Source organism: Emys orbicularis, chromosome 4 (genome assembly GCF_028017835.1).
Source record: "Emys orbicularis isolate rEmyOrb1 chromosome 4, rEmyOrb1.hap1, whole genome shotgun sequence".
NCBI lineage: Eukaryota > Metazoa > Chordata > Testudines > Emydidae > Emys > Emys orbicularis.
This window is the reverse complement of record NC_088686.1, coordinates 64,695,179-64,716,334: the sequence shown is the minus strand read 5'-3', so window position 1 is coordinate 64,716,334 and position 21,156 is coordinate 64,695,179. Positions and strand designations below refer to the sequence as shown.

The 21,156-nt window shown below is 42.7% G+C and overlaps 1 protein-coding gene across 1 annotated transcript in view; it reads left to right on the top strand.

Moving 5' to 3' along the window:
- The first annotated feature begins 8,896 nt into the window (after nt 1–8,896).
- Nucleotides 8,897–21,156, top strand: part of LOC135878147 (cytosolic phospholipase A2 epsilon-like) — a 53,782-nt gene continuing 41,522 nt past the window's right edge. The window contains exons 1-2 of the mRNA XM_065403731.1: nt 8,897–8,992; nt 9,737–9,823. Of these exons, the coding sequence (XP_065259803.1) occupies nt 8,897–8,992; nt 9,737–9,823 (183 nt within the window). The remainder of the gene's footprint in view (nt 8,993–9,736; nt 9,824–21,156) is intronic.

The following is a 21,156-nucleotide window of genomic DNA, read 5'->3' as shown; positions in this document are numbered from 1 at the left end:
GGCATGGGAAGGCTGTGCCTCCCCAAACAGCCTGGTGTGGCCCTGCCCATGCTCCGTCCCCAGGCCCCCTCCTGCCTGCTTCCAGTTCCCTTCCTGTTCTTCTGTGGCCAAGAGGATGGTGCAGGCAGGCTGGGGCCACTGCTTGCAGGCCTAGGATGCTGGGGCTGGGGCCACGCCATGCCACCTGTCTGTCCACCCGGCGCTGGGGGCACTGGGACCATGCCACCCGCTCAGCACTCCGGGACTTTGGGCACTCTGGGGCTGGAGGCACTCCGGCCGTGCTGCCCACTCAGCATGCTAGGGATGGGGGGGGGGGGGCGGCCACGGAGGGGAGTATGTGCGCTCCAGGCAGAGGAAGAGGGAGCGGAAGGGGAGGGGCGGGACCTTGGGCAGAGGGGGAGGGGCGGGGGGGCTAGCCTCCCCCAATGACACGTTCACCCGTCGCCCATGCTCCCTCACCCCTCTAATCACCTTCTAGGCTCTTTCATGCAGGATCTCAGGGTGTGGGGGTGGAGTGCCCATTCATTGGGATTTGTTTCTTAGTCTGTGAGAGATCCTAGAGGATAGCTCTGGGTAACTGTTCATCTGTTATGGCTGAGTCCTCTGGATTCCATCTTGCCACTGGTCCTAGTCAGTGTTTACTAGAGGCTTTTTCTTTTTTGTAAATTTTAATAATAAATAATTATTCTGTGTCTGCAATTCCCACTACAAACAATTAAGTGTGATTTGGTGTTTGTTCTGGGGGTTTTTTGGTTGGTAATTGGCCTTGTTTTCTATTTTAACATTTGTGCTTCATTAAAGCATGGAAGGCATCCTGGTGATAGCTACAGTCCCGGCCCTTTGAAACCCCTGCTTTCCTGCAGGTAGTGTCTTCTTCCCTCCCCGCCCCCCCCCCCACAGGAAATCATTGTTTTTTAATGGAATTCACCTTGCAGGACAGGAAATGGGCTAGAAGACAAGAAGAATTTGAAAGGGTCAGGATTGTGTCCTATTGGCAGTTTTAGTGCAAGCATTGTTAAGGGTGTTATTTGTAATTTATGGTATTATTAATTTGTTGTAGTTTTTTTTAAAAAATTAAAACACATAGTTACTAGGGTGGGTGGAACTGTAAACTTGAATGCAACAATAATTAATCATTAACACATTTTGAATCTTATGTGGTCCTAGCCTCTCCTTATAAATTAATTATCTGCATGTGAATGAAGGAATTAGTATGCATTTCCCCAGAATTTCCTATTATTGCAAGAGTGCATTACACAAAAGAACTGTGGAACTCAGCATATATGCACCATCTAAGAAGCTAAAAAAACCCCCACCAGTGAGATTTTGGACACCTTGAAATGCCTGGGAATGCAGATGCTCTCCCAAGAGGTCTGTGGTGCCACTCACTAGGCGAAAATAAAGAAATTTACCAGCGACATGTACTATAGTTATATCCACACTGGTCCATAGTATCATTTTGCTTCCATCCTTGTTGTTCTATACTGAAAAGAGTGATGATGGAAAGGCTATTAACAGTAAGAGTGAGGTGGGCCATAAGTTTCTTAGCACCCAGCTCTGAGCCTGTCTGTGGCGTCATTTGGAATTTGTGACACCCATACAGAAGCCATCGGAAACAATACATTGTTTTCACACTAAAGCTTTTAAAAATTAAAAACCATCTGTCTGCATATAATACCCCAAAGTGCGACCTGAGCAAGAATGACCAATGGGAAGGCATGAGTGCCTCACTTCCAGCAGAAGCAGCTTCCCCATTCTCAACTTCTGGTATGTGGATTAACAGGTAACATCTTCTCGCACATCCTGATCTCCCTCACACCATCCTTCCCCTATTACTCATCCTCAATTTCTCTCTCTCATGTGGCTTCTTTTCCTCTCCTCAAACATTCCATACTCTTTCCTATCTTTAGAAAACCCTCTCCAACTACCACCCAATCTCCCTCCTCCTCTTTGACCACATTCTTTGAAGTCTCTTGTTACCTCAGATTTCTCACCTTCAACTTGCCCTTCAGCACCTAATTCTCTTCCTTTTTACTGATATCCCATAGGGTTCTGTCCAGGGCCTTTTTCTTTCCTTCCCCCATATCCTATCTCTGAATGATCTCATCCACTCTAGTGACTTCATTTGTCACCTCTGCGCATGACTCCAAATCTACCGTTTGATCATCGGCCTCTCTCACATTGTTCAGACTTGCACATTCTGGGTTTCCCACTGCCTTGGAGAAGCAAGGGGAAAAAGAGAGGGAGAGAGACTTGGGAAGACCCAAGGGAGAAAATGATATGGAGGGGAGAATGGAAGGAGAGCTGAAGGTGGGGGAAAGGATAACCAATACCTGAAGACGACTGAAAAAGAGAGTTATGGAGGAGACTTGGCAATGGAGGGAAATAATAAGCGGTTGAGATGGGCTGGGGAGGAAAATAGATGTGTGAGAGAGCATAGAGTTAAAGGTGGAAAATTAAGGTCTTTTGGAAAAGGAGATAATGGAAAGGAGAGATATAGAAGACCTGGTAAGTACTGAAAGAATGGAGGACAAAGTGGGAGAGACAGATGAAGAAGTGATGAATTAAATGGGAGAAAAAAAACGTATAATCTGAAAGAAAATGGAAAAGAGGAAAAAATGAAAGTGAGAGATGGAAATAGAGATAAAAGAGGATACAGACAAATTGTTAAAACAGATGAAGGTTGTCTCCCTCCTCTGCGTCCTTCAAAACAATCTTAACAGGCTGGTCCAGTTTAAAAACGCAAAACAAACCAGTAAACACTATAATTTTGGGAAATCCTACAGTTCAGATTCTAACCATAACTCTGCCCCTGTATCCCTGTCCGTCCTCCATGTAGAAGCTACTGTTATATACATTGTGAGTGCCTGCTTACTTCTGACTGTCTCCAGTATAGGGTCACCAACCTTTCCCAGCTTGCCTTTCTGGTAATTAGCCCTATACATTTGGAAGAGACAAGCCCTTGCTCCCCTAAAGTGGGCATTTTGCAGTTGGTTGTTGCTTGCTGTATCTCCCTCTCTCCCAGCTAATAAACATTCTTAGCTTCTCTTGTTTTTCCCTCTGATTTTTCCCTTTCTTATTGTAAGGAAATGGTGCATCCTCATAAGGTCCTTCATTATACAGATAGGAAACTGACATGTTTGCACATACAATAGCATGTTGTTTTAACTCAAGGTAAATTGTTGTTTGTTTCTTCAAAATCACAATTCCCATTGTTCATTTGGTTAAAGTCCAGCACTTCTCCCACCAATCTTGGAACTGTCTAATCCAAGCTGTGACCTCTTCCCTAGTCTGTATTTCTTCTATTTTGTTTGGCTTCTTTGCAATTGTATAACATGGTTTGTTCTTGTGCGTCGTAGTGTGCAGTTACATCTTAAACAACTCAAGCTTCGGCTAGAGACGGTATGAGCAAGTAGGCCACAAAACATTTTCTGGGTCTCTTCACAGATCCATGCATTTTGGTCACACATGCATCAAAAACTACAGCCTATTATGGTCTTGAAGCCCCTCCTGCAAATTCACAATGTAACAAAAATATTTATAGAGCATACTAACAATAGCAGCAGATGAACCTATCGGCATAAGACTCACAAGAGTGAACCCTACACTGATAATGTAGAGAAACAAAATATGAGAAATACAAGATACGGCATAGATCACAGTTTGGATTAGACTGCCCCAAAACCCATTTGAGAAGTGTTCTGCTTTAGTCAATGCACTGCAGTAATTATAATACGAACGAAACAAAAACAAACACGAATATCCTTGAGATAAAGCAACATACTACACACATCATTAATTTTGTCAGTCTCTTATTTGTTTACTGAATAAATAACACTTGTGAATATAACAATTGTACACCAAAATTTCATGTACCTAATATACACAACTGCACCAGTCATACTTATTTACATATAAATACGAAGGTGAATATACAAGTAGATGTACAGGTTTTAGGAATGATAATTATATACAGGGAAGGTTACAAGTATTTGGTGCAGCAATGGTGTTGCATCAAATATTTGTATACTTCCTGGTTGGTATCAGTCATACCTAAAATCTGTAGATTCATGTGTTTGTTGTGGATACCCATTGATCTCTGTATTTATAGGTAAACATATATACTTTAAAAAGAACAAGATTCAGTATGACAGAGGCAAATGAAGCAAGTGAAGAGAGTTCTGGAATAGTGTTAATAATTTAAAGGATTTTTTAATTGAGATTCTATCTGCATTAGAAATAATGAGAGAGGTCATTCTAGAAGTGTCAAAAATACTTCTGCAGCATTTTATACGTTGACATCAATGATAGTAACAGATTCCAAGGTAAAGCTATGATGCTGGTTTATAATGTCTTTTTCAGGCTTCCTGGAAGGGCTAGAAAAGCCAGTTTTACACGATATAGACAAGAATCCAAGGAAATTGCATAAACGCAGTGCTGTGGATAACCTCTGCCTCTTCGTTTATAATTATTCAATATTCTTGTGTTTGAGGAGGCACTGAGAAGACTATTAAACCCCAATCTGGCAAAGCATTTAAGCAACAGGACTACACTTGAATTTAAAGTTAAGATGTACTTAAGTGCTTTGCTAGATTGGGCCTATACTCTTGGTTGGATGCTGAGGGGTAGTCATTAAGGGCCTGATCCAAAGCTAATTGTAGTCAATGGAAAGATTTGAATGTGCTTCAATAAGCTTTGGATCAGACCTGATTTTCAAAGGTGTTGAGTTTCCACAACACTCGTTAAAGTCAACAGGAGCTGCTGGTGCTCAGCAACTCTGGGGCGCAAACAGAAATATTTCCATATATCTTTTAAAACAAATTGCTATTGTTCTTAAAAGTAATAAATGGTAATGATACAAGACATGGAGAAAACTGAAATATATTAGAGATGAGGGAACTATTTGTGGCAAACTAATATTTAGAGAATTTCATCGTTTTTCTTTTCAGGCAGCGTTTGTGAACAGACTTGGATTTTTACCAGTGTGTTCATTACTGAAGAGTATTCAATCACTGTTTCATTCAAATGTATTTCAGCCTATTTGTTTCTTGCAAAATTCACTCATAGCCTGCACTTGCTCTTTGTTCCTACCATTGTCACAAGGCTGCCTTTTGAGGGCCAGCTTCTAAATCTTGTCACTGGAAGCATAGTGAGTGTGGGGCTGGGTGTAGGAGGAGCATGTCACAGGCACAGCGGCGCTATTTTAGGCAGCTGCAGACAGGCTGCCATAACTTAGACAGGCCTCCAGAGATATCTAAATTATGCCAGAGGCCGCAGCCAAGCCCAGTGCAGGATCAGGAAGGTGCCAAGCTGGCTTAAAGTCACCCTAGCCCCCACTTTCTCTTAGGCTACATCTACCCTTGGAGCTAGGGGTGTGATTCCCAGCTCGAGTAGACATACTAGCGCTAGCTTATAGTAGCGTAGCTATGGTGGCACGGGCAGTGGTATGGGCTAGCCACCCTGCTTACACATCCACTGGGTCTGTACTCAGAGCGGGTAGCCCTTGCTGTCGTTTGCCTTGCCTGTGAGCGCATGGGTATACTTCTGTTTTTAGCATGCTTGAAAACTAGCATGAGGGTGTCTACTCAAACTGGGAACTCCCATCTCCAAGTGTAGGCGTAGCCTCAGAGGCATAGCGCATGACACCTGAATCTTTAATTCTCCCAGGGAGAGAGTAGAAGCATCTTGTGCAATTAGGACCCGGTGGATCACTAGGATTTGGGAATTTTTTTGACATTTAAAACCCGTTCCTTTACCAAACCTCTAGTCAGGCTTTGTCTCAGACATAACTGCTAGAAATTGTATATTGTAAATTAAAAGCTGGGGGAAGATTTAAAATTAATTTTTCTCTCATCATATTTACACACAGTACTTGCATGTGATATGTGAGTGTGCTGTCCTAACTATGAAGGACATGGCCATACCCTTGTCTGGCCTATTTAATTGCCCCTGTGCTAGGGCTGCAACCAGGGTTTTTGTGTGATCTTAGCTGTGATGGATGTGGCACTCAACCTGTATGCTTCATTTACTTATGTAGGGCCAGGTTTTTAAAGGTATTTAGGCACCTAAAGATCCAGATAGGCACCTACTGGGATTTTCAAAAGCTCCTAGACACCCAGCTCCCAGTGATTTTAACACAGTGGACAGGCTAGCCAGCTCATCAGGGTTTCAGTGTTTATGTTGCTATGTGCACTGACATTCTACTGGACTGACCAACGTGGGGAATACCTGGTCAGCTGCCTATAATAGGAGTACAGGTCTTTTGTTTCCCCCTGGAAGGTGCTCCACAGTCACAGGGTACTCTGTCTCTGTAGTGCTCCTATAGGGAAGCCCCACAAAGTCAAATTTGTATTTGAGTTCAGTTCCAGCAGGAGTTCTTACAGGTGCTGTTGGGAGTGTCCATGAGCTGAGGCAATAAGGTGCAGCTGAACCTAGAGTGCTCCGAAGCTTAAACGGGAATGGCTTGGCTACTTTTATACTGGAGAGTGAGATCTATGTTTGTAGGTATGCATGCCTGCCTAGATGCCAGGGCAAGGAGCTCTAGAAGCAGAAGAACTGTATTTGGTTAATAGAGAGTTCTGTCTGTGAAGTTGGCTTTTTTTTTTTTTTTTTTAAATTTAAGTTGCATATGCCCAGAGATTGTGGTGGATCTTTTTGTTTGTATTCTTTTGGTTGAAGAAGAACTCTGTAAAATAAACCTGAAACTGCATATAGCTTAATTTTTTTATTTAATTTACTTTACCTGACAGGCCTCCTGCAAAAATAATAATAATTCCTGCTTTGTAAAATCTGATCCTCCACATTGCCTTTCGGTGGAGACCTTAAAAAGTGAGCTTCTGTCTGCTTAGATGTTATTCGTTTCCCTGCCCTTTTGGTCTAGTAGGGATTCGACCAAATGTACTCAGCCTAAATTTCCCCTCCTCTACTGAGGGCACGTCTTCACTACCCGCCAGATCTGCGGGTAGCGATCGATCTATCGGGGATCGATTTATCGCGTCTAGTGTAGACGCGATAAAATCAATCCCCGATCGCTCTGCCGTCGACTCCGGAACTCCACCGCAGCGAGAGGCGGAAGCGGAGTCGACGGAGGAGTGGCAGCGGTCGACTCGCTGCCGAAGTTGCGTATCTTAGGTCGACACCCCCCCCCCCCCCCCGTAGTGTGGACCTAGCCTGAGAGTACCGGGGCGGGAGGGTTGTTTAACTCTCTCCACAACAAAGAAAGCTGCATTTTGTTGTACAGACACATGCAGACACAGAGAGAAGGTTTTTAGGATCTTGTTAGATTAAAAGTGCTTTACAAAGAATGGGAGACCCTTTTGGTCTGGTCACCCTTGCCCACTAGAGCTGCTTGGAGCCTGGAATTCCCGTTTTGTGGGAAATTTGAAAATGTTTGAATGAATGAATGAAAACTCAAAATGTCAAATATTCCCTATGGAATGGGGGGTTCTGAAATTGGGTTTGGAAAAAAAGCAAAAAAACCCTTTTGTATTGATCTTTCTGAAATGTTTCCCAGGCTCTCAACCTGCCAGGGACTCCAGCTGCCCATCTTGTGGGATGCTGAGAAGCCAGGAGCCTGCAAGTCCAAGGAACGGGACTTCACGAGCAGGGCCGGCTCTGGCTTTTTTGCCACCCCAGGCAAAAAAGCCTCCGGCCACACACACCCCCCCCAGCGCGGCAGGGGAGGGCGCGGGGGGGAGGGCGGGCGGAGCCCTGGGGGGAGGGTGGTGAGCCCCGGCCGGGGCTCCGCTCTCCCCGGCGGCCGGGGGGGAGGGTGCCAGGGGGGAGGACGGCCTGAGCCCTGGGAGGAGGGCGGAGTGCCCGGCCGGGGCTCCGCTCTCCCTGGCGGCCAGAGCGCCGGGGGGGAGGGCGGCGAGCCCCAGTCGGGGCTCCGCTCTCCCCGGCGGCCGGGGGGGAGGGCGCCGGGGGGGAGGGCAGCCAGAGCCCTGGGAGGAGGGCGGAGTGCCCGGCCGGGGCTCCGCTCTCCCCGGCGGCGAGCCCCGGCCGGGGCTCCGCTCTCCCCGGCGGCGAGCCCCGACTGGGGCTCCGCTCTCCCCGGCAGCCAGAGCGCCGGGGGGAGGGCGGCGAGCCCGGCCGTGGCCCCGCTCTCCCCGGCGGCCGGAGCACCGCGCCGCCCCCCTCCAGGTGCCGCCCCAAGCACAAGCTTGGTGGGCTGGTGCCTGGAGCTGGCCCTGTTCACGAGTATGTCTACACAGCAAGTGGCAGCCTGCAGCAATGAGTCTCAGTGCCTTGGTCCATAGACTTGGGCTTGCACTATGATGGTAAAAATAGTTGCATAGACTCATGCTTGGGCTCAGGCTTGGGCTGGAGCTGGGACTCGGAAGCCCAGCCCCTCCTTAGGCTTCCGAACCTGAGCTCCAGCCCGAGCTGCTACATTTGCATCTCTATTTTTAAGAGACAGAGCCCGAGCCTGAATCTTTCAACCCAGACTCTGGGATTTGCTGCTGCAGGCTGCCACTTGCTGCAGAAGATGTATCCCCCCAAGCTCCCAGTTCCATTGGCAGCCCACCAAGTGGGCTGCAGAGGAGACAGCTCAGATTGCAGGAAACCAGGTAGATTTCCCTCCAAAACCTGCATGATTTCTGTCCAAATTTTACTGAAAACAAAATGTTTCTGCAGAACATTTCAATTTTGACAAATCAGCATTTTACAATTTAAAAAATGCCATTGGAAAATTTCCTACCGGCTCTACTGCCCAATACAGCTGCAAAATAAATCTCCCCGGTTTACACTCATCCAGTGCATTCAATCACACTCTATAGTAGTGGGAGGAGGCTGGGAGGGGCCATCTTTCCTTGCAGAAATGAGATGGGTGGAGCTCTAAGTCAATTTATAAAACAACTTTTCACTGACGCCTGCCAGTGTAAAGACTGCAAACATGTTTCAGGAGCCACTGCCAGCTCATGTGCCAGTAGTACCATATGACTTGCTTGCAACAGAGACCAAAATGGCATCATGTGCCAGTTCACCTCAGGTAAGAAAGCCCTAACACCAAATTTGTTTAAGGTTTCAATTCAGATGTGTACAGCACAAAGCAGGTAATACGAGTCCTGCTTTATTATAGTATTTATGTACCAGCTGCTGTGCATGATTCTTTCCCGACGGGGAGCACGACAGTATGTCCCAGCCAGAAGAGTGAAATCCTGGCTTCACTGAAATTAATGGCAAAATTTACATTGACTTCAATGCAGCTAAGATTTCATCCTTGATGTCTAAATGAGACATGGTAGCAGGCGATGGGGAAAGAAAAGGAAGGGAAACAAAAGAAGAGAGAGAGATTAGGAATTCGGATCCTCTGTGTGGTCTTGTTTTGCATTTTTCATAGTTTTTATTTTAATTTTAAATATAAGTAGAGGAAGTAGGAAGCAAAGAACTGAGATTTGAGATAGAAAAGCAAAACTTTTTTACAGGGTTAGTCTATAGGAAGCAGGTTTGCTGCTGCTTTGATGTCCCACAGCTGAGAGGAGTCTTCCTCCATTGTTTCATAGAAAAGGGTGGCACTTACATGGGGTTTCGTACCCATCTTGCACCCCAGTTCTGCCAATTAAAGCATGTGTGTGCAAAATGACCTGGTAGTAGGGACACCAGTGTGAGTATTGAAACATAGTAGGTCATAATGAACAGCCATTCTAATTTGAGGGTTCAGCATGGGTTACTGCAACGATGAACTCATGATAAAGCTTGACAATGTTTTTATTTTCCCCCCTTCTCTTTTCAGGATCTAAACATTAAAACAAATCCTTTGGGAAATGTCAAAACTGAGCATGGGAGTCAGTGTGCAGCGCGGGGGAATACTGAATTTAAGGTACTGTCAATTAGAGGATTTCAAAACCAAGCTCGTGTAGCTGGAGGGAGGAAAGGTTGGGACCTAATGGCGTATCAATTTACAGTGACAACTAGTGATAGCAGCAGTTCAAGTTTTGTGGGTGAAACTCCCTTGGGTTTAGCATTTGAACCATCTTATTTAATTTTGGGAATTTCAAAATTGCTCTCTGTATTTCTCTTTGCATTTGATTTGATTAGGGTGACCAGACAGCAAATGTGAAAAATGGGGACAGCGGGTGGGGGGGTAATAGGAGCCTATATAAGAAAAAGACCCAAAAATCGGGACTGTCTGTATAAAATCGGGACATCTGGTCACCCTAGATTTCATGCATGGAAAATGTCCCTTCTCTTATTACCTTCATTACTTATAAAAGATGGAATTTCGTCTCTAAAATATTTCTTGTTACTGACTCTGAGTCACATTCAGCAGTGGTGTAAGTAGACGCCACCCCATCAGCTTCAATAGAGTCGCCTCTGACCATGTGTATTACTTTCATGACATGGTGGTTAAAGGTCTTTTGGGTGCTTAAACCCCGATTTCCAGGATATTTGCTCACCCTCAGCTCTTCTGGAAGGAAAACCAGCATAACAAAGGACTTCAGAGGGAGGAAGGAATTTTGGATACATCAGTATTGCTTCTGGGATTCCTAGGAAGTCAGTGATGGATCCATTTTTGTACTTATTAGATGTCAGTGGCATTGGTGAGAGTTCTGCTGGGGACCGATTCCCAGGGTGAGGAGACATATCCACATTATCTCTGATTGAGCTAGTGCGCTAAAAATAGAGTGTAGTTGTTGCAGCACAAGCTGGCCCGAGTACATGTCTAGCATCTTGGACAGATATGTACTTGGGGCAGCTAGCCCGTTCCGCTGCAGCTACACTCTGTTTTCAGCACGCGAGCTTCGTCAGAGCTAGCACGGGTATGTCTCCTCAAGCAGGGAATCATACCCCCAGCTGAAAGTGTAGACATACCTTCTATTACACTGTTTGCTCTCTGTCTGTGCAGTAGTCAGCTGTAGTCAGCTCAAAACTGAATAAGGGGGGATTTAAATGAAGATCTAATTTAGGTTCAGCAATGGTATCCAAAATAGAACACAACTGAGGCCCCTAGAAATCTAGAGACATTTGTTTCCACATTCTATGCAGTTAAAAAGTCTGAGAAAATCTGTGCTGTTAAATGTTGCAATACAGCTATTGTACTAGAGAGCTATTTGAATACTAACAAAACCATGATTTGTGACTGGAAATATCAGTTTGGTTTCTTGTGAATCGCAAGTTGTTCATTATGTGGATGGTCGGCTGATATTAATGAAAATATTTATGAATTCTGGAAGTTTCACAAATGATTATCTGAAAAGTTACGCTGGAATTTCGTTATTCTACTGTTTAAAATGTTGGAGACATCCAATTGTGGAGCAGAAATAATGCCATTTGACTTTGATAACCAATCATGCAACACAACTAATGAATACTCAGAGCAAATTGATAATTTCACTGAACAATTTTAGCCTATATGCATGCTTATAAATAATGAACACGCACACACATCTGGATTTGTTTGCATATAACTTCTTAATCAAAAAAGGGTATTGAATTCATCACAAATAGTTTGACCAGCTGTAATAACCATATGGTTTGTTCAAAATGACATCAATCAATTACAACAATGAAAGTATGCTTAAGGCACAAATTTTTACCAGGGTATTTGCAAGTGTAACGCAAAGGATAAATATAAGGGTAATTAACCACTGGAACAAATTACCAAAGGATGTGGTGGATTTGCCATCACTTGATATCTTTAAATCAATATTGAATGTCTTTCTAAAAGATATGCTATAGTTCAGCATCATGTTATTGGGCATGACTGGGAACTCCAAAGTGAAATTCTATAGAATGCAATGGAGAAGGTCAAACTAAACCTTCTCCATAGCAGATCTAAATTAGATTAAAATAATTTAGCATTAAATTGATGATACCCCAAAATTTGAAAGCATGGACTGTGATGGTTACCCAGAGCCTCTGGCAACACAAGCACGGCCTTCCAAGCCTCCGCAGGCCCTGCTTGCTCTTAACAGGTTAACAATAGGCATACTCCGGTGCTCAGAGTGTCTCCCTGGAGTGCCCAGCCCCAGATCCATTGGACACTCACAGAATTCCCAGATCCTCTGTTCCCACTGCAGCTTACCAGTACGCTGAAGAACACAGCTCTGCATAACACGACACCTAGATTTGTTCATAAAGAAAGCAAATATAAGTTTATTTAACAAAGACAAAGTCAAATAATAGCAAATAAAATATTAGAAACAAAGGCTTACATATAAAATAAAATCATGAGATGCATATCCGAACCTGAACTTAACTAACAAGACATTGTCATGTCATATAGAGCCAAAGCTCACCCAAAATCCGTTCAGTGTATTACAGTCAGGCTGTGACCTTCCGTTCATGAGACTCCCATGCTGTCTTCTTGACTCCTCAGTGGAAAGATACAGAGTTTATCTCTCTGTCTCTACAGTGATAGTCCAAAAAGCCATTGTCTTGCTTGCAAACAGGATAACCACCCACTGCTTGTGTTTTCCTGTCTAGGAGCTCTGCTGAGGACTTTGCAATCATTTGATTAGCATTTGGCTCAGTCTGTACTTAGGCATTCATTGTGAGTATACAATACTCAATTCACATGTAGGCAGATTGATAGATAAACATCTTCTGTCTGAAATAAACCTGTTCTCACTGTTTGGTGGCCAGCCCCAAGCCACAGATCTTAAGAACATAATTTTCAGTACATATACGCAAAAAGAACAGGAGTACTTGTGGCACCTTAGAGACTAACAAATTTATTAGAGCATAAGCTTTCGTGGGCTACAACCCACTTCTTCGGATGCAACATATACATAACTCATTACATATTATCCATACACACATACCAGAACCAGGGGCTCCTTGTAACACTTATGCACCCCAGGTCCTCTGCCAGTTGGCACCAAGAGATTGCTGGGTCACATGGACATTTGCAGTTAAGGTATCCAAAATATCCTAACTCTGTCCTTCTAGAGATCCCTTCTACTATCTTCCCTTCTTTGCATCTGGAGTATTATAAATGTGCACTACAAAACATAGTTTTATGATTAGTTTTGTGAATTAGTTTCTCTGGGTATGTCTACACTATGAACTAGGGATGTGATTCCCAGCTCATGTAGACATATTTGTGCTAGCTCTCATCTAAGTTGTTGTGCTAAAAGTAGTAGCGTAGCTACATAGCACAGGCAGTGGCATGGGCTAATTGCTCCGAATATGTACCACAGGGTTTAGGTGGGTTTGTACTTGGGGCAGCTAGCTTGTGCCACTGATGCCGGGGCCTATGCTACTGCGGCCAAACTAATATTTTTAGTGCTGTAGTTGAGATGAGAGCTTGCTCGAGTATATGTAGGTGAGCTGGGAATCTCACACCTAAATCATAGTGCAGACATAGCCTCTTATACACAGGCCATGCCTACATGAGAAGGGTGCATTGGTTCTACCTAAGCAGATATAACAACATTCACATAGCCTTTTGTTTAAATTAAGCCTTAACTTAAACTGATGCCACTTTCTCATGTAGACAAGCTTTAAACATGATGCTTTGTCACCGTACTAAGCTTTTTGTGTAAATGCTGTAATCTCATAATCTGAATTTAGATGGTTTGTATATGTTAGCTCTGTGTATCATGTCACTTGGATAATTGACTGGCAAAGGGAATATCATGATGCCAAGGCATAGAATGCCCTTAGATACTTACATGATCAGGCACTAATGAAGGGTGGGGAAGGATTGCATTCAATATACTTCTTCGCCTGACGAGGAATTTGTAAAGTTTTTTTAAAAAATCCAGTGAACCCTCTGTTTTTAGAAGACACTTGTCTAGTTTGCATCCAATTTGGTAGAAATAGTCATCTGTTCTCTGATGACATGTTTGGAGTTTCTTCTTGCAGAGCCAGACCTTGTCACAGTAATCGGTCTTTGTGACTTCTAGACTGGGACAGTGCAGTGTGTTGTATGTGGTGCTACACTTGAAGAACACCTATATTCTTTGCCTGTTTAAGCTTCTGTCTTCTCTTTTCTTTTCTCTCAACTATAAGCTTTTATCTGGTGCTCATCACTGAAGTATATGAGGACTTACAACCGAATGCAGCTGCTTGCCTGTTACACAGAATCAGTTGTATGGAAGCATATTAGATCATATTCCAGGACCAGCACAGGCTTCCTATTTGCTTCTGGGCACAACTCAAGGTGCTGATTTTGATCTTTAATGAAGAAGTACATTATTTGGGTCCTGACCGTTCCTTTCCCCATATGCTACAATAACAATTAAGGTCAGCAGTGGCATTCAGGCTAACAGTCCCTAGATTTAAACAGTTGAAGACTTGTGGCAGGACTTTCATAATGGAGGGTCCTTTACTAAGGAGTTTCCTTCCCCATTTGTACAACAAGACTCTAGTCTGTTGACATTTAGCACATTGTGCAAAGCCCTTCTTTTCGCTTAGTTATTTTGCACAGGGAAGAGGGTTTTGGTTTTCATTTGGGGGACTGTCCTATTCTTTTTGCTAAAAATAATAGATTTAAAATAGTTTTCATTAGATTTTGTGCATAGTGCATTTAATAGCCTACATTTCAAATGGACTTGTACCCAGTTAGATTGCATAATGTTTGCATGCAAATTCTAATATGTGAATATATGTACTTAGCTGTCAGATTGGCTTTAGTACATACAATGTTTCTTGCATCTACATTATGCAGGGTTATGTGCTTGTGCATGCTATTTTGCAGGCATTCAAATGAAGATGGCTTGACAATTAGTAGTAAATTGCTCAAAGAATAAATGTTTCTGTTTTATCTCAAGTGAAACTTAAGTTTGATGGCAAGGTAATTTAAAGTATTGTACGTCACTCCCTTGTTCATTCCACTTTAGAATTCTGTTTGGGACCCTCCAAATTTTGACTCCATCATTAAAGCCTATATATAAAAAAAAGTTCTTCTATTTGTTACCAATAACACTGCTCTACAGCCAAAATGCTTCTGAAATAAATGTAGTCAAACGTTACTAATTCTGGGTCACTGAGAACGAAAATGATGCTTACAATTGTTGATTGGCTCTAGTTTTCAAGATATGCTATTGGGTCAGTATATACGACCCTTGACTTGGGAATGGCGGAAGATAAGTGAGTTATAAAGAGAAGGGATCTCAATTTAAACCAGAAATGACTAAAATACATCTTTGACTGGATCTATGAATAAATCTATGACTGGGTTTGGACAGTACTTGCTTTTTAGGCAAAACAATGAATGATGCAATCTGAAGCTGGTATTGCGTCATACATGATATGAATTGCATCGTGTTATTCCTAGAAGTCATGGATGATGCAATCATAACGAAGCTTACATCACTCTGCTGAACAAATTGCCCTATATCAGCTCTAGAAATCATACAGTGTCTTGCTCTCTTATTTGTCAGTGTTTGATTTTGCAAAGGGACACATTTCTTTTTAGCCAAAGTGAGCAGAGATGCCTCGTACTTGTGTGAAGAGTGCAGATAACTTCTGCTATGTTTGTGGTGAAGTGACTTTTGCATCACAAAAGCGCAGTATAACCACTATGGTTAAGAAAGCCTATCACCTTTATTTTGGCTGCAAAATTGGAGATCAGGACAAGAGGTGGGCCCCACACATATGCTACAACACTTGTGCAACAAATCTTCGCCAGTGGTTGAACAGGAAAAGGAAATCTATGCCTTTTGCAGTGCCAATGATTTGGAGAGAGCCAACAGATCATACCAGCAATTGTTACTTCTGCATGGTGCCTCCAGTTGGGAAAGCTGTGTCAAAGAAGAAAAAGTGGACTGTGCATTATCCAAACATTCCATCAGCTATACGCCCAGTACCCCACGGAGAAGGACTGCCGGTTCCTGATGCACCAGAATCATTCTCACTTGAGTCAGACGAGGAAGAGGAAGAGGATGAAACTTCTGGTCCTGAACCATCAAAATGCATCAATCTCCTGGCAGGTGATGTTAGGGTTTCCATGTTCCATGACCGTCAAAAGGATCTTGTCCCATTCTTCTTCATGGAAGGTGATCTTGTAGCCTGCAACAACATCGATGGTGTGATGGCAGCCCTCAACATCGTTCACGATCCAGATGAGTGGAGACTGTTCATTGATTCATCGAAGATGAGTCTTAAAGCTGTTTTACTGCATAATGGCAATGTTTTGCCATCAATTCCAGTTGGTCATGCAGTCCATATGAAGGAAACCTATGACAACATGAAACAACTTTTGAGGTGCATAAACTATGACCAACATCAGTGGCAGCTTTGTGGCGATTTGAAGGTTGTTGCTCTCTTGCTTGGTCTGCAGACTGGATACACAAAGTACTGCTGTTTTCTCTGCGAATGGGATAGTCGTGCAAGAGATTCCCACTACATCAAGAAAGATTGGCCACTCCGACAGTCATTGGAGCCTGGGAGGAAAAGTGTTCAGCATCCACCACTTGTTGAATCAAGGAAGATTTTGTTACCACCCTTACACATCAAGCTGGGTCTGATGAAGAACTTTGTCAAGGCCATTGACAAAACACAAGCAGCTTTCAAGTACCTCCGTGGAAAATTTCCAAGGTTAAGTGAAGCTAAGATAAAGGAAGGTGTCTTTGTTGGTCCTCAGATTCGTGAACTTCTTCGAGATGATGCATTTGACCATGCACTGCGTGGCAAGGAAAAGACGGCATGGAAAGCCTTCCAGTTAGTGGCAATCAATTTTCTCCGAAACAACAAGGCAGACAACTACAGGTTGTTGGTGGAAAACCTCCTCAAGGCATACAAAAGCCTTGGTTGCAACATGTCACTAAAGATACATTTTTTGCACTCTCATCTAGATTTTTTTCCACCGAACTGCGGAGCAGTGAGCGACGAGCACGGCGAGCGATTTCACCAGGACATTGCAACAATGGAGAAATGCTATCAGGGCAAATGGAGCCCATCAATGCTTGCAGACTATTGCTGGACAGTGACAAGAGATGCTCCATTTAATGAATACAAGAGACAAGCCAAGAAGCGCCGAGTAGACACTGAATAGGACTAAACTATGTACATAATAGTTTTTTGCCTTTTGTTTCATAATAAATGGGGGGAGGGATAGCTTAGTGGTTTGAGCATTGGCCTGCTAAACCCAGGGTTGTGAGTTCAATCCTTGAGGGGGCCACTTAGGGATCTGGGGCAAAATCAGTACTTGGTCCTGCTAGTGAAGGCAGGGGGCTGGACTCAATGACCTTTAAGGTCCCTTCCAGCTCTAGGAGATAGGATATCTCCATTAACTATAAAACTATTTATATAACCCTTTTGCTGATTTTTAAAGCGTTACATAAACAGGACAGGTGAAATATTATCATGTAAAGCAACCATAAACACATGAAAAGACCTAGGTTTACAATTTATGATTAAAACTACTATCTACACAATATACATAGACATAAAATGTAAAAACTTAAATATCTTAGAAACAGTAGCAATCAGTTGTTTTAATTGTCATATTTGAATTCAGCACATCAAAATACATAATAAATAGCACATTTTATCTCTGAAGCAGACGACTTCTCAAAAATTGTAGACCAGTGTAATTATACTGATTTATATGTGCATCTTGGCTTCAGCTTTAGTTCCTTTATAAAACAAATCTCATTATATTCTAATGATCTGCGCTATAATTCTTGCTCGGAGTGTTAGAGCATTGCAGTAGCAATTCTTTCACTGCTGGTGAGATAACACACACATTCAAAACCACTGGTTTCAGTTGATTATAACTTTCTCTGGAAATTCCTGTTTCTGGAAGGGTGGGATTTTCAAACCAACTCAGTGAAATCAATGAGAATCCAACCCTTCATCTTATAAGTGAAGCATGATATAATTGTAGTGTTAATGATGTGTTATGCAGATTAGAATGGACCTGAAATTGCTTTTCTTTGAGTTTACATAGGCAAAGTAGCAGAATTCAAATATTTTATCATATGTATAATATATAATTGGTATTAATAAAATATAATATTTATGAACCATCTTATATTTTTATGAAACTAGATCAAAGATATTGCGTTATAAGTGTCATACTGATTGTTTAAGCAATTTTCCCCTTCTGTTGACTAACTTAAGGTAATAAGTTAATATAAAAATAACATTTTACATTTCTATATTGGTTTTCATCCAAGGATCTTAAAATACTTTATAAACATTGGGCCAGTCAGTCCTTACTCAAGCAAAACTTCCATTTGCTTGAGTAAGTATGACTGAATTTGCTCCATTAACTAGTTAATCCTTGCACAAACTCTGAATTCTTTTGAGATTAATTGTTGTATTAATTACAGTATGCTTATTTACAGCTTATTGAGTAATTTGTTACTGCCTTCTATTTGTTTATAATTAATTTGGCAGCCTTACTTGAAATAGAGGGAAGTGACATGTAGAGTGGAATTAAATTTAAAAAAATTAAAAAGGAAGAAAATGGTGGAATCTGTAAGGATCATCAGGGGGATAATCAGAACTCCCTGTGGGGACAATGTGCAAGGCCTCAGCATAGGACACATGTTTTAGTATGTAATAGGACATCTGTATGCAAGGAGGAGTGGGAAGATTTGGAACACACATGAAAGAAGAACAGATTTGATGTAACAAAGTCTATTTGTCGTCTTAACTCACTAGTGGGATAATTTTTTTTAAACAAAATTTGGCAACCATGTGGATTCATGACATTCTTTACAGCATTTAAAATGTATTGAAGAGTATTCATATATTTTGAAAAACAAACCAAATCGAGGTTTATCGAGTGAAACCCCATACGTAACTATTATTTTTTAATCTGTGGAGTTCCTGAGCTCATGCGATGCAGTTAGACAGTTGTCCCTCCAAGTACACTGTAAGGCTCATCTATTTATTTGCCCAAGTATGCATTTGGTGTGGACTTAAGTTGGGAGGTCTGCAAATGATGGGGTATGGATGGACAAGAGGATGACTGCCTATTATTGTTGCTAGTCATAATCATTGTAGTATTTTTATTTACATTAAGGTGCCCAGAGGCTGTTGCATTGTGAACATAATAAATTTCTACATAAATAAAATGTAAAGGCCTTAAATGGCCTAGTCATTAGTGTCAATTTGAAATAAAAATATCACATTTGTGGGGTTAGCCAGAGTATCAGTTTGATGCATTAGCAGACTGTTTTGAGAAATTTGGAAATTTGACTAGGCTCTTTCAATTAATGGACACATTGGGTGAAGATCTTCTAGCCTTTCTTCATCTGAAACTGTCTCAACATCTACTCTCCCTGTATATTTGCCAACATTCTAGGTAGTCTGTGAAGTGTTGTAGGAGACATAGATGGCTGCTTCTGTCTGAGCTGAAATCAGCTCATAAAAATAATTATGGTCTAGGACAGAGGATCTCAAACTTCAGCAACCCGAGGACCCCCATTTTGATTTAAAATTTTTTGCAGACCCCCAAACCCTCCCGCTCAGCCCCAAGCCCCGTCCTCAATCTACTCCTCCCCCGAAGTCCCCACACCTTCCCCACCTCTTCCCGCCCCCTCTCCACCCATACCCCTCCTCTTCCATGTCTCTTTCTGCCCCCTCCCCAAGTGTGCTCCATCCCTGCTCCTCCCCCTCCCTCCCAACGCCTCCTGCACGCTGCGGAACAGCTGTTCCCCAGCGTGCAGGAGGCAGTGGGAGGGAGGTGGAGGAGTTGATCAGTGGGGTCCGTGGACCCCCTGGAGTACCCTCCCAGACCCCCAGGGGTCCGTGGACCCCAGTTTGAGAAATGCTGGTCTAGGATTTGGATGTATATGCTCACTGTTGGAGGAAGGGTTCCTAGGAGTATGAGGAAACAGCAGCATCTGTGTGTGGGTCTTATCACCAAGTGTCTTGGTCATAGGAAATACTGAATTGTTTACGGGCTCTGTCAGAGTAGCATTTTGCCAGGATGACTTGACTATATGCAGCATATGTAAATACACCATCAGGAAACATCTTATTTTAGAAAAAAGACTATGGCTGGGATTTTCAAAGGAGCTTAAGGGAGTTGGGCACCATAACCCCACTGATTTCAATAGGATTGATGCACCTAACTCCTCTAGCCATAAAGTCTCCTGGAGATACTCAAGTGGATTTCTGGGTCTTTGTCTTTGATGGAATTAGGCATTTGAGGTATATGGTGACTACAAATTGCTCTCTCCTCATAGAAAGAAGGATAGGAGACAAAGGGAAACTTTGAGGTTTTGAAGACCAGGAATAGTTCCCAACAAAAGAAAACTCTCAATTAGCTTTTTAGGAGTTTGGGATTTACTTGTTAGTGGTAGTGCGTTGGGAGGAGACTTCAAATCACATAGGGATGCTGCAAACCCCTATTAAGCTAGAAAAGCTTTTTATGGTGAGGGTTTCAGAGCACCGAAGGCCATATTATGAGCAACATTGTTACCTTCCTTCTTATTTTCTTATTGTTTCTTGTCCTTTTAATGACTAAAGCCTGAAAACGGAGTTCATGGACTACTGGGTTTCCTGCTGTATTGCAACTGGTGGAGCCTACGGCCCAGATTCTCAGGGTATTTCTACCCCGGAGTCGGAGATGTAATTTCCAGCTTGTGTAGACTTACCCATGTTAGCTCTGATAGAGATAGCATGCTAAAAATAGAAGTGTAACCAAGAAAGGGATAGATAATAGAACAGAAAATATGATATTGCCTCTGTATAAATCCATGGTATGCCCACATCTTGAATACTGTGTGCAGATGTTGTCACCCCATCTCAAATATATATATATTGGAATTGGAAAAGGTTCAGAAAAGGGCAACAAAAATTATTAGGGGTATGGAACGGCTTCCGTATGAGGAGAGACTTATAAGACTGGGACTTTTCATCTTGGAAAAGAGACGGCTAAGGGGAGATATGATTGAGGTCTATAAAATCATGACTGGTATAGAGAAAGTAGATAAGGAAGTGTTGTTTACTACTTCTCATAACACAAGAACTAGGGGACACCAAATGAAATTAATAGGCAGCAGGTTTAAAACAAATAAAAGGAAGTATTTCTTCACACAATGCACAGTCAACCTGTGGAACTCTTTGCCAGAGGATGTTGTGAAGGCCAAGACCATAACAGGGTTCAAAAAAGAACTAGATAAGTTCATGGAGGATAGATCCCTCAATGGCTATTAGCCAGGATGGGCAGAAAGGGTGTCCCTAGCCTCTGTTTGCCAGAAGCTGGGAATGAGCGACAGGGTATGGATCACTTGATGATTACCTGTT